The 14400-nt window shown below is 40.0% G+C and overlaps 1 protein-coding gene across 1 annotated transcript in view; it reads right to left on the bottom strand.

Annotated features, from left to right (window-relative positions):
• The window catches only part of DOCK8 (dedicator of cytokinesis 8), an 88931-nt gene extending 75126 nt beyond the window's left edge, over positions 1-13805 (bottom strand). Inside the window, exon 1 of the mRNA XM_059873350.1 lies at positions 13571-13805. Coding sequence (XP_059729333.1) covers positions 13571-13623 — 53 coding nt within the window. The 5' untranslated portion in view covers positions 13624-13805. The remainder of the gene's footprint in view (positions 1-13570) is intronic.
• Positions 13806-14400: the final 595 nt, after the last annotated feature.

Raw genomic sequence — 14400 nt, forward strand, 5'->3', positions numbered from 1 at the left:
GCATCCTGGGCTGCATCCAAAGAACTGTGGCCAATAGGCTGACGGAGGGGGATTTGGCCCCTCTAATCTGCTCTTCTGCAACCAGGTCTGAGTCCAGGTCTGAGGTCCTCAGGACACAATAAACATGGACCTGTTATAGGAGGTCCAAAGGAGAGTCACAAGGATCAGAGGACTGCAGGAGCTCTCCTACAAAGGCTGAGAGACCTGGGATTGCTCAGCCTGGAGAAGTCTCTGGGGAGACCTCATCACAGCTTTTTACCACCTAAATGGAACATGTCAAAAAGAGGGAGTATGGCTTTTTCTACAGACAAATAGCGATATAACAAAGGGGCAATGATTGTAAATTTATAGAGGAGAGATTTAGTTTAGATCTCCGGAAGAAATTCTTTACACAGAGGATGGTGAGGTACTGGAACGTGTTGCCCAGAGATGTTGTGGATGCCCTGACCTTGGAAATGTTCAAGGACACGCTGGATGGGGCTTTGAGCAACCTTGCCTATTGAGGCCATGAAGGGGACAGTTGGATCTAGATGACCCTTAAGGTACTTTTTGGCCCAAACCATTCTGTGATTCCAAGCAGCCATCTTGTGATTGCCTAGTGTCAACAGCCCATTTGCAATTTCCCTGAACTACCTGGAAAACAGCATCTGGGCAACTGCAACCCTTTCAAAGACCAGTGGGACTCAGCAGTGTTAATAGCTCTACTGATCACTTACATTGATAGCTGTTCCTTTTCACTAGCTGAAAAAAAAAAAAAAGGTGTAGATTTGGCGAAGACTTTTCCACAAAGGTCACTGCTGAATTCAGTTTGTCAACGTGCATGTAGAAAGACAGTGTAAACCTGTACAAAGATAGCAGATGACAACATGCTAAGGATTTTCTGGATTTTAGGTCCTTGGCTGAACCACAGCATCAGAGCAAAAAAAACATAAATTGGAACTAAGTTTTCCACTCCGATGTCTTGGGCTCTGAATGATGATGACACACAATCATACAATCTGGTGCAATTCTTGAAAAAGCTGGAACTCACCAGGCTTCCTAATCCACCCAGACAGGACTGGAGGGTAGCTAAATAAAAACAACCTACCAAAACAAAACCCAAACCCCAAAATGGTGCTTCTCAATCTCAATTTCAGCAGTGTCTGTCCCACAGGTAGATATAAACCTCCAGCAATTGCTAGCAAACAGCTGAGACATAGTCTGTATTTCACAAATGCTCTCCAATGCAAAGCATTCAGTTTGCATAATATATTAACAGTGTAACCAGAGTAACAGACTACACCTGGAGGTTCTTAAAATTAAATTAATATTGGAGGTCAAATTCTGGAATGTTTCTCAGGACATAGCTCATTGAAGAATTTTAAGGTTGGAGATTTGGGTTAATAGTTGGGCCCAGACGAGGGCCCAGGAAAGGAAGAAAAGGAAGATAAACCAGCCATTTATTTTCTGCCTCTAACATATGTGAGATCTATGGCCGAACATTGCTTGTTCTATAATTAATATTGTATGAATGCTTATAATGCATAAAGCAGGTTTTGCAGTTTCACTGTAAATTCTGCTCAATGACAGATGTCTTTGAAATATGTAGTTTAAAAGCAGGCACAATGGGTATTTTTTTAGTATGTATATAATATGAAAATTTAAACAGAGACAAACAATTTAAAAATAAAAGCAAAAGAGAACAGCTTTAAAGATCACCTATTAACTGAAAATTCAGAAACTTCCTAAATTTAATAAAAGAAAAGACCTAATTTTAAAAGTATGCTTCGCATGCTTACTGGACAAAGTTCTCCAAAGTTACTTAATATTAGTAGGGAGGCAGAAAGGGTAATCCTTAACAAGCTTACAATCCCTTCCAGCAGACTGAAGTTGTCTTCTGCAAGAGCTGCATAGACAATTAGACAGCAAGGAAATATGAAAATAAATAAATAAATAGAAAGTACAAGAACTATCCCCAACAACAGACACATTCACACTTAAATGTACACGGATGACAGAATCACAAAAAAAAAAAAAAAGCGAAAACTTTTACTTAACAGGTAAAATATTCAGTCTTGGTTACCCTGAAGAGTAATCCCTTTCATGTGACACTGACAAAGAAAATTCACAGCTAGCTTTTGTTCTTTTCTGAACCTAAGATGAAACTTCTCTAGTTGCAACTGAAAACAAGCAACTAAAAAGCTCTAGAAGAGAAAAATGTAACAATTACCTACCGCTCTCTTTCACTCCCACACGCAAAGACACACAAAGTTTTGGGCAATGATCCAGATCTTTAACTAGCAAATATGGGAATCTCACTTAGATCTCCTGTTCTTACTGCCAGTGGCACTGCCTGTTTTTCTTCTAAGTTTCTAATTAGTCCTTAAGGCACCAGAGCTCCACTTTGTTAGTCACTGTTTACAGCAGTGGTCGATCTGAACTGCTGCTCCTTCCTTGTTGGCTCAGGCAGGCTCTACACCCTCTGGAACACACCCACTTTGGGGTCTACCACATTAAGACTCTATATCAGCTAAAGCAATAAAGATCCTATTCAAGATGGTTGAAGTTTAACAACAATCTTCTTACAAGGGATGGTGTGGGAAGAAAGAAAAAAATCTAGAAGAGGAAACTCTTGGCTTCATTATGCTGTCAGCTTGTTACAAAGGAATATGGGCAAGAGCTCAATTTTTATTTCTTTCCCAGGTTATGTGTGATTTTTATTCAGTGAAGACTTTTCTCTGCCTTTCCGTTTTGCTGCTTCTCCCTCGGGAAGAGACATGAGCACTGATAAAAATAATTTTCTAATCCTGGCCATTGAAAGAAACCAAAAACCTATGATTTGCTCCTGATGAACAATGTTTTTATGCAGCTTTTAATCACTGCATGGATAATAGGAATAGCTATGAAATAACATTTGAGAAGACAATGTGTATACATTGTTGACTGGTTGGCTCCTGCAATTAAAGTGGTTTTAGGTGTGAGGTTTTATGTGATAGTTTAGTGGTACCTCCTGGAAAGAAGAAAGTATAAATCAATGTCATCTGCCATCCTATTATAGACTTAGACTGGTTGTGATAGTTTATATATGCAATAGAGTATTTGTAATTAATATCTCATTTGATGCTAATGTTGTCCCCATTGCCTTAATATCCACCAGCACACAGCAATATGTACAGAAAGCTTTCATTCTGAGTGGATTAACTTCAGTTTATCTCAGGAAAATTTTCTGTGTTTGGCTCAGAGGCCTCTCTGCTTGAAAGGCACAAAAGCTCACATTGGTGCCTTATTATTGTCTGTTAACTGAGATGTCTGAAGAAATACGTTTTAACAAATGTGCCCCTAGAGCCTCCAGGAGACACACAGGTCTATATTACATTGCAAAACTGTAGTTAGGGCATAGCTTTATTTCTTTTCTTTTTTTTTTTTTTTTCTCTAAACTGCTTAGAAGCCTTCCAAAAGCTTACATTCTTTACAATAAGAATGATAATGGCAATTTCAAGGCCAGTAATGATTGTATGAGCCACCCTCTCCTTACACTGTGATTTGAAAGTAATAGAATCATGTTAGTTTACTCTTCTAGATTTTTGTTTTGTCTGCACTGTTCCACCAATTCATAACAAAGTGATTATGAAATAAGTGCAAAGACTTATATTCCAGCTAACGTGTAATATCTGAGTATCTAAAAGCCTTCACTAAGAAAATGCTACTGTAATACTGATAGTTTTGTAAATCCCGTACCAAGTTTAATAGCTCTTGTGCTTTGTTTTCACTTTTTTACTAAAAAACACTTATTGATACTAAGTGAAAAAAGTCAGACATTGACAACCATAATAAATAATATTAAAATAAAGACTGTGTACATCTTATTCAAGGGAAATTTTTCTTTTTGCTCCAATAGAGTAGTTTTTATTTTCTTTATCAAGGTCAAAGTTTGTATTTTTATCAACCAGCAAAAAATGTCACTGTCAACTTCAAATAAATTCATAATATAGTCATAAAAGGGTCTTTCATACTGAGTATAGGAACGGCCAGAGGAGGAAATAAGGCAAATTAAGCAGAACTGGAAAATAATTTGTGTTAATATTTTGGCCCCTCATTTCCTAAGAACAGATTTGTGGACCTTCAGTGTGACTTTTCTGATATGGAAAAAACATGAGGATTTTTTTCCCAGTCACTTCTTAGAGCAATAGTTTTTTTCTTTAGAGCTAAGTTGAACTAGAAAAAGTAGGATCATTTACTAAAATGCCTAAAAAAAAAAATTGGCCCACTTTCAAGCACATGAAGAGGTACTGCTATTTCTAAAACAGGGAATTTTGATTCGACTTCAGCAGGAGCCAAAGCAGTATCTAAGATATATTTGAAAGCTGGATCTTTTGCTCAAACTCTTAAAAATAAGAGTGTTCAAAGAATTTGGCATATATTAAAAGCTATTGTTAAAATTAATATATTTTTGTATCTGCTGGTTGTCTTTACAGGTATAAATTTCACTGTTATGCACTCTTACAAACATATGTGGATTATAGAAGAAATTTTATATCATAAATTACAAACTGAAATATCTGGAAATTTTCAAGCTAGAGAAATGTTACATTTCATGTACTTCATGTTTACTTCATGTTTAGAACATTTTACTCAATGTTCTAAACATGAAGTCTTGATACTATTATCTTTGTAAGGCTCAGATCATGTAACAACTGAAATAATACATGCTTTTATCTAACTCAGTTTGCTTGACTTTAGGGAAAAATAATAATATCGAGTCAGGTGTGCTGCCTGCCTTATAAAAGATCTCCATTATTAACAAGGCTCAGAAAACTGTGATTCATCATGTGCAAGTATAATTCTACAAAACTCATGAGTAAAGGTATTAGAGACTTTTTGGGTGAACTTGGCCCAAGAGCTGGTTAAGCCTGGCCCTATTTTTCTGTAACTGCATTTACGATGGCAAACTTTTAGTGCAATTGCATTATTAGATAAGCACATTCACAGACTACCCTTTTTCCTACTGCCACAGACAATGGTAAGGTCTGGGTCTGGTATGGGTTCCTCAAATCAAATTTAAAAAATAGTCAAGTCAGAATAGGAAAAAAGGACAACCATATAGAGTTGTGCTCATTAACTGTGATTTTTAATGACCATAAAATCTGAAAATGGTAGAAGGTATAAAATACAACGCTAAATATTTCTTTCTTGCTGGTTTTCACTTCATGTTTGAAAATGACAACTGTTTGGAACAATGAATAAGAAATATTCATACACAGGACCTGGTGGACATAAAAATGTTTCTTATTTGCATCTATATTTTCTTTTCGTAAGCTTAGGATTTCCTTGACTTTATATGTAAAAAAAAAGAACCTCATCATAAATTGCAGGCTAGGCTTCACCATGCATATATATGTCTGAAGTCTTGAGGAACATCAGACCTTAAAAAATTATGGTAAAATGCTTTCCTGAGCTTTTCTGTTCAGAGCTTTAAGTCTCTTTCAAGCTCAGCAGTCATCTCCCAGAGAAAAAGCAAAAAGCCCATTACTCTAATAATGTAACAGGGATTATTGCCCCTGAGTTCAGTGATTGCATGGACATGCAAGTGCTGTATAATACTACACTTAAGCAACCGTAACAGAAAATAATAGATGGCTATATTTTAAACCCTATTTGAGTATCAAGTCTGCAGTTAGAGAGCTTCCTAGCTGTCAATAACATCTGTCTCAACTGTAACAACAGTATTCTGCTTGCATGACCAACTTTTCTCTAAAGACATGGTTTCTACAGCTGCCTACCAGCTGATAAAGTGTACACTTGTATTATGGAGCCTATCTTTCCTGCACTTGTAATTTTTCACAGAGATATGGCTGGGTGGGCCTGTGTTTGTCAACAACCTCCTACTTATGTGGCTACTATCACCTTCATTGTATGGCAAGCAGATGAATCCAGAAAAGGTAATCAATAAAAACCAAAAGTAATTCACTATGAATAACCAAAGGCATCAGTACAGTCTGAAAAGTAGTTATGAGGACATTTCCTTGCTATTTTTTCTCTACTTCCTAAAAGTTACATTTATTTTAGGCCTGTAATGTTGCAATTTTTGCAGAGTTTGCCAGAGGAAAGGGCTTTTAGTCTTTGTGATGGACACTATGCTACTAAATGTAGTAAAGACATCACGCTGAATAATCTTACCTTTAAAAAATGAGATGCTTACAGGAATTTTAAACAAAAGTATCAATTATGATCCTATGGCACAATCTAGACCTGTGATGTTGCTTTTTTCTTCAGCTTATTCCTGTAAATGATTTACAGTCCACTTTTGCTAGTTTACATCTCTCCCTTATAGTGGAGGAGTACTTGTAAAAATGCCCAGAATATGACACACAGGTCAATATACCTAGGGAAAGAGCCATCTGAGGCTTTTAATAACTATTTAGTTGTTCACATGCTGTGAGCACTTGTAACTGATAGAGCAGGAATGAAACCATGGTATCAAGTCCTTTTTATCTTTTCTGCTCCCTCAAACTGCCTTGATTTCAAACAGTGGGAAGGTGGAAGGTAAAGCATCTACGTGTAGAGGCTGCAGTGGAGACTAGTCTTTATGAGCAGCATATGAAGATGCAGAGCACCCTGTCTTCTCTCCCCTCTCTTCACCTGCTTTAGAGCCATGTACAATCTTTTCCTTACAATGAATAAAAATCCAGAAGACATCAAGACCATGATGCCACAAGCTAATAAAAAGCAGCTTAGATTAAAGAGATGGGGGTTCTTCATCTGTCTAAAGGAATAATATCTAAAGCTGGTGAAGTATAAGCTGGATGAGCAGACAGTGTGCTGGACTGAAAACTTCCTGAACAGTTGATGATAATCAGTGGCAAGAAGTCTAGCTGGAGGGTATAAACTATCAGTAAAACTCAGGGGTCAATACTCAATCAAATCCTGACTAACATCTTCATTAATGATATGGATGACAGGGCAGAGTGTACCCTCAGCAAGTTTACTGATGACACAGAAGAGGGAGGACAGTGCAGCATTACCTTCTTGATGCAGCAGAAGGTCCATTTCTCCAGCCCACTGAGTTCCCTCTGAATAGCAGAGGGAACTCAGTGGGCTGGAGAAATGGACCTTCTACTGCTATTCAGAGGGAACTCAGTGGGCTGGAGAAATGGACCGATGGAAACCTTGTGAAGTTCAAAAAGTGCAAAGCCCTTCACCTGTATCATCTTCATCCACCTATATATGCTAGAAGGCACTTGGATGGAAAACAGCTTTGCAGGAAAGCATCAGAGATCCTAGAGGACCATGACTTCATTGGTTCTAGGAGACTGAGACTTCCACAAAGTTGAACATGAGCCAGTAATATGCCTTGGTTTCAAAAAAGCCAGATGTTATGCCAGGGTGTGCTGGGCAGAGTATTGCCAGGAGGTTGATGTTGGTGAGACATGCCTCAGTTCTCTGCCCAAGTCTGGGCTCCTCAGTACAAGAGAGACTTGGATATATGGCAGAGAAACTAGCCAGGGGTGACTAAGGTGACCAGGGATCAGAGTGTCTCTACAGTGGGAAAGACTAAGACAGCTAGGACTGTTCCGAGAAGGGAAGGCTTGGGGGATCTTATAAATTTATACAAATATAAAAAGGGACAGAGTAAAGAAGACAGAGCCAGTCTTTTCTCAATGGTTCTCAATGGACAGCACTGGAGGCAATGGGCCTGCCCTGAAACTTGGGAGATTCCATGTGAAACATCTTTTCCCGTGAGGGTGAGCCCTGGCCCAGGTTGCTCAAAGAAATTGTGGAGTCTGCCTCCTTGGAGGCCTACAAAATGCAACTGGATGTGATCATAGAAAGCTAGGTGTATATGGCCCTGCTCAAACAGAAGAGCTGAACAAGATAATCTCAGGTCCTTTCCAACCTCAACTATTGTGTGATTCTGTGAAAGAATTGAGCAGATACTTTGATCAGTTTATAATCTATCCCTGTAAACCAGAAATGGGAAATAAATGCTGTGGACAATTGGAAGGAAACACATGTTGTAGTCAGCTGAAAAAGTGGAAAAAATTGAATGAAAGATGAAGAAAGTATAGTGATATTCCTGTATACTCCAGTATTTATTTCCTATAGCCAGATTAAATGATTTGCAAACAAAACAAGTATCCAGGAACAGTGCTAGTCAGCCTTACCTCAGTGCTTGGTAAGACCATGCAACAGATTCTCCTGAAAGCTATAATGCACATGGAATACCGATAGGTGATTAAAGACAGCCAACATGACTTCCCCAGGGCAGATTGTGCTGTACCCATCTAGAGGCCTTCTACAATGGAGTGACTGCATCAGTGGACATGGGAAGAGCAACTGGTGTTACCAACCTGAATTTCTGTACCGTGTCCCACAATTTTCTTATTCTAAATTGGAGAGACATGTATTTAATGGATTCTTAGTAGGAAAAGGAACTGGCTTGATAGCTTTCTTGCTTGAGTTCCAGTGAATGTGCAATGTCCAGAGAACAGAAATAAGTAATAAAAGCTGTTCCTTGAGGGTAAGTGGAGGAAGCAATTCTATTTAATAACTTCATTAATGACTTCCATGGTGGGACTGAGTGCACCATCAAGCTGAGTACTTCACTTGATTCATTTGATAGAAAAGATCTGTCCAGAAGGAAGGGACCCTGACAGATTTGAGAATTGGGCTCATATGAACCTGATGAAGTTCAAAAAGGCCAAGAGCAAGGCATTGAACACATTCAAGGCAACCACCAAGACCTGTACAGATTGCGAGATGAATGACAGATTGAGAACAGTTGTCCAGAGAAGGAATTGAGAGTACTGATGAATGAAAAGCTGGACATGACCCAGCAATGTGTGTTTAAGGCACAGAAAGCCAAACATGTCTTGGGCTGCATCCAAAGCAGCAGGGCTAGGGAGGGGATTCTGGCCCTCTGCTCTTCTGAGACCCCACCTACAGTGCTGCATCAGCTCTGGGGCCCCAGCACAGGAAGGAAACAGACCCCTTGGACTGAGTTCAGAGGAGAGCTGAAGTCTCTCTCCTGTGAAGATGGAAGCCTGGAGAAGCCTTGGATTTGTTCAGCCTGGAGAAGAAAAGGCACTAGGAAGACCCAATATCAGTCTTCCAGTACCTAAAGGGGACCTGCAGAAATTATGGGGAGGGACTTTTTAAAAGAGCCTGTAGTGACAGGACAAGGGAGAAGTGAAAGAGGATAGGTTAGGCTAGATATTAAGAAAAAATTTTTTACTGTGAAGGTGGTGACACATTGGAACAGTTTGTCTGGAGAAGCTGTGGATGCCCCATCACTGGAAATGTTCTAGGCCAGGTTTATTGGGGCTCTCAAGAGCCTGATTTGGTGAAAGATGCTTCTGCCAATAACAGGGGGTTTGGAACTATACGATCATTGTAGGTCCCTTCCAAACCTTTTTAGGGCTCTAAGATGTAAACCCTATTTGTATACCCTGTGCATGTGAACTCCATGTAACTGTCCCAAGTATTCAAAAGAATAATCTCACTTATTATTGTGGAAGTCTTAGAAAAATGCCCATTTACTATAAATTGTTATCTTACATTGCTATACCTAACATATGAAACACATTAATCTTACTTTTTTCTCTTTAATCTGTTACATTTAATATTCTGTGTACCAAGTACAAAATTAGTACAATTTCACACATGTATGCCTGTATACACTAGATTTTTATATTTGCTGCATAAACCTATTGTATATACAAAAGACTGAGGTCCTCTCTGGAGCTTCTTTTATACATTTAAGCATTTGAAAAACAAAAAATAATGAAAATAAATAGCTTAGTGTATACAATGGAGTCTGGTCAATGCTTTTAAATAATTAACATCTTTTTATATCCATATAACAAGGGTTTTATTGAAATTCAATCCAAAGATAAAGCCTCAGCCGCAGGAAGGGGTTGCAGCAAACAGCAATCTACTATCAGAGTACCTAGGAAATGAAGACAATTATTGCACTGTACTTGACTCTTCCACAAGAGCATTTGTGATTTATAGCAAACTCGCATGAATCTTCAGGCCTAACACCTGTACAATATATGATTTAAGCTGACCTTTTAATTTCAGGTAAAATAAAAAAATGTTTTCATCATTAACGTAAAATGGAATTCCTAGTACAATTGGGGAATTTCATATGAGTATGTCTTTTAATGTAAGGTTTTAAAAATTGAAATCTTTAGCTGTTTCCTTTAATATTGGTATCAAATGTTTCCTTTAATATTGGTAGTGTGAGTTTGTTATTCTTTAATATAAGTCTGTGCATGTAAGCTCATCCTGAAGCACACAACTTAAAACTAGAACATGAAAAGCTAAGTTTGTTGCACAACCAGGCAATTTCAGGGACGAGGAAATGAAATTACAGAAATGAATGTTGAAAATTTCTTATGTAATACTTGTGAAATTCAGACAACAGCTGTCTGTAGAGGCAGTTGAGGAGTATGCTTATTGGGAGGGTTTTTAATTGCAAGAGACACATGACTGAAAGTTAAGTGATATGTTAGAGACCTGTATTATTGTTCTTGATAACTTTCTGTTTTGTAATTTGTGTGTTGAAATGTTTTGAATGTAAAGCATTGGTGACCAGTACACCAGCTAGGTGCTTGAAGCACAATTTTCTTCACTTGAAATCAAACCAAACAATTACTACTGCAAGACCTATGTGAAAGATAAGACAGTAAATTACACTAGCTAAACAAAAATAATAAAAATAGAATATCTCTTCTGTTAATGTTGTGTTTATCCTAACACACTGCCATGACAAAGTGATTAAAATTCAGTTTTTCTGGTCTCTCAAACCTACACTGCTCAGCTGGTACATATTAGAGCCCATATCTCTAGAAATGTTGAGCTGTTTTCTCCTCAGTGGTTTACAAAATTATTTTTTAACTTCCTTGATTCCTGGGTACAAATACTGTGGAAAGTAGATACACACTAGACAATCCAGATCTCTTCTAATTACTGTCTTGAATTAAACTCAGCAAGGATGATCTGGCTTTTTGTGTCCCATGCTGATTTCTAGCTGCCTGACTTGAGGGACATTAAAAATTTGTTCCTTCACTTTTACGTAGGAAATGAATATCATTATTCATGAAACCTATCCTATTAAAGCAGAAGGAACTACTTACATACATGCATTAAAAACATACGTACAAGTCTTTGCAGGATTAAAAAAGGCAGGAAGCAACAGGCTGGGGCAACAGACACCAGATGGGTGGAAGGAAGAATAAAGTGATAGGAAAACATGGTTACGTGGGCAGGTTGCATACAAGAGTTTGAAGGCATTTGAAGGCCTGTTTTTAAAGTTTGACCTAGCTTTAAACAAATGTGTTGCTTGACATGTAATAGCTGTTCCTGAAACATCTGCAACTCCAGTGCTCATGAACTTGGACTAAATTTAAATCATAATGAGATAACCACTAAGACATTTCGTACCATGTTATTGCTGATTTTTTACAGACCAGAGTTCATAGGTTGGTCAGATATCTGCCATGGCTCACCAAACACACCGGGGTACACCTTAAGGTAGTAGCAGTGAGGTGGTTGATGTTTAGGCAGAACACAGCGTAAAATTCTGCTGGTCCTCATAAAAACAATATATAGCTTACATAAATCACTGGCAAGAGAAAGAGTGAACAAAAAAGGGCAGAGTTTTGCATTAAAAATTTGTAATGAATGCAAAGTAATTACAGAGGCAATGTACTAACTCCTGAAAATGTTGCCTTGTCAGTAATGTTCAACTTTCAATAGAAATTGCATTTTGAAGAAGTCATGAACTCTGAAAAGAAAGAAACAAAATTTTACAGCTGTAAATTAGCCTTTTGTGTACAGTCAAGAAATCTAACACACTAACCTATTATTCCTCTGATTTTTAAAATTACTTAAAAAAATCCAAACTACCACATTAAAAATGCTTATTGCAAAGACCTATCACTCTTCTGTCAGCAGTACAAACTGCATTGGAGGCATGTAAAAATGTCCTGCTGCTTTTGAATAAAGAGAAACAAAATATCCCTCTGAAAAACATCTACTATATTGATAAAAGAGAATAAAGTGTAAGTGTAAAAGAGAATATTCATGGCCACAAAAAAAAGGGCACAATCTTAAATTGAAATCATATTCAGAATATTTTTATAATACATTTCAACATTTAACTTGCTATGAAATACTGACTATTTCACTATTGATTCAAAAGAAAAAGAAAATTTAAAAAAATTTAACGGTAATTTAATTTCACAACAGTTCTTACTAGCAAAACTTTTGTGAACCTTGTTTTGACTCTGCTACTTTGTAAGGCTTTAGTTATAGAGATGAACAGTGGCCATCACCAAAGCTAGGGAAAGCTGCCAAAAAGCTGACCCTAAAATAGGAAGAAAGAAAATAACTCTGTAAACATCAGCTAGTTATGATTTCTGTTCAAGCAAGTCTCCAAATCATCAGGAATTGTGGCCTGATCCTCTCATGAGCTGCTCATCTGATGGCTTCTAAATATGGTGCCTCACTCTTGTGAATATTCCACAATAAATTTAAAATAAATTCCCAAAGGATACAGAAAGGTACGCTGATGCATATTCTGCCATGAGAACGGCACATCACAGAGGAGCTAATTTTATCCTCCCTGACTGCAAACCCCATGTCTTCCAACAAGTTGCTGAGGAGGCGGAGTTTCCCTGCATACTTTTCTCTCTGGCACAGAGACTTATCCTCAGTTTATATTACCATTATGCTATTTGTTCTTTTATGTGTCAGCAAACTCAGGTACCTGTTACTTACATCAACACCCTGAAAACAGTTTTTGTCTCAGATGACAAGACTCTTGAAAAGGAGGCCTGTTTTTTCCTTTAACCTAACAATATGAAAATAATTGTCTTTGTTTCTTACTGCCACCACAGAGCACAGACAAACCAAGAGTCAGCACTTCCCTGGGAAAAGACACCAAAGTCTATCAGACAGCAAGTTTAGTCTCAAGAGTATGATATTCCAACAGTTGAACTCTAATTTATTTGGTTTAGGGAGGGAACGTGGGAGGTAGATATATTTTCAGTCATCGGGGGACTTTTTCTTCTCATAGATGAAAGAGTGAAAAAAAAATCCCAGGGAGGTCTGTCATCGCAGTATTGATGCCCTGCATAAACACCTCATTTGTCAGTAGTGCTAATTTAGAGGGACCAGGTAATTTTGCCACTTTTTGTGAAAAGGAACCTCCATCGACTGCGAGCACCCCCTCCAAAGAACTCGGGACTTCGTACAGAACAAATGGGGAACGAACTCCTGGGGTGAGACGACGTCACCTTCTTGCCAGAGGACACGGACCCATAGCCTGCTGTCTGAGCACCCTCCATCACAGCAAACCTTACAGCACAAGTGCAGCCCGGGTCCGCAGCTCCCGCAGCAGCAGCGGGCGGCGCGGAGCGGTGCCCGTCCAGGGCTGGCTAGCCCGGCTATCGGGAGCTGTCAGACGGCTCTCCGCCCCGGGGGTCTCCAGGGGAGGAGCCGTGCCGCCCGGCTCTCGCCGCCCGCCAATCTTGGCCAGGCTGAGACTGGCGAGGGATAGTTGCCGGGTACGAGGAAAGCCGCTTACCTGTTGATTTTCAGGGCGAACGCCCTCCTGTCTGCGGCAGGTAGTGTCGCCATACGGGCGAGCAGCCGTGAATGTCGGCTGCCGACGAGGATCGAGACTGGCTGTACACACGAAGGGCGGATTTATTTCATTTATTTGTTTTTCTTAATTGAGTGCTCCGGGCTAAAAACCCGACGATCCACTGACAGTTCTGGGTGGCAACTTCCGCATTTTACCTTCCTCGCTGAAATTGGCCGGAGTGGGAGGGGTCTGCCCTAGTGCACAGCAGACTGCTCACCCTGCCCCGTGTACCCCACCGCCAGCAGCGTCCAGCCCGGCGTCCCGGGCGTCCTTCGCCTTCCTGGCGTCTTTCACCAGCTGTCCGCCTCGGCCAGGGCGCCCACAGGCACTGGGGGAGAGCAGGAATTCCCCTTCCTCTTTTATAGAGGCCAACCCCGACCCCCCGGGAGCATTTTGGAAGGCAAGCGCTTAGGCACGGACAGGAACGGAAGGCACCGTGTACATCTATCTGAACACGCATAGTTGCAGGAATCCATGCGCATTCCTCACGACCCTTTTTCTTTTGGAAACTGCAATGCGAGTGTCAGACGCCTTCGTTTCTGCCCCACCACACCCCACACATATTCGCACACCCGCCCGGGATCAAGCGCTGCTCTGCGGAGGCGGGTGAGGAAGCAGCGGGCACCGCTGCGCACCGCTGCGCACCGCCGTAGCCAGGCCGGCCCCGGGCACCGAGGATCCAGCCCGTCCTGCCAGGCGGAGCAGGCGGGGCCGCCGGGCCGGGCCAGGCAGGATCGGGCGGAGCGGGCCGGAGTAGGGCTGCCCGGAGC

This window comes from Haemorhous mexicanus, chromosome Z (assembly GCF_027477595.1).
Source record: "Haemorhous mexicanus isolate bHaeMex1 chromosome Z, bHaeMex1.pri, whole genome shotgun sequence".
NCBI classification, from domain to species: Eukaryota; Metazoa; Chordata; class Aves; order Passeriformes; family Fringillidae; genus Haemorhous; species Haemorhous mexicanus.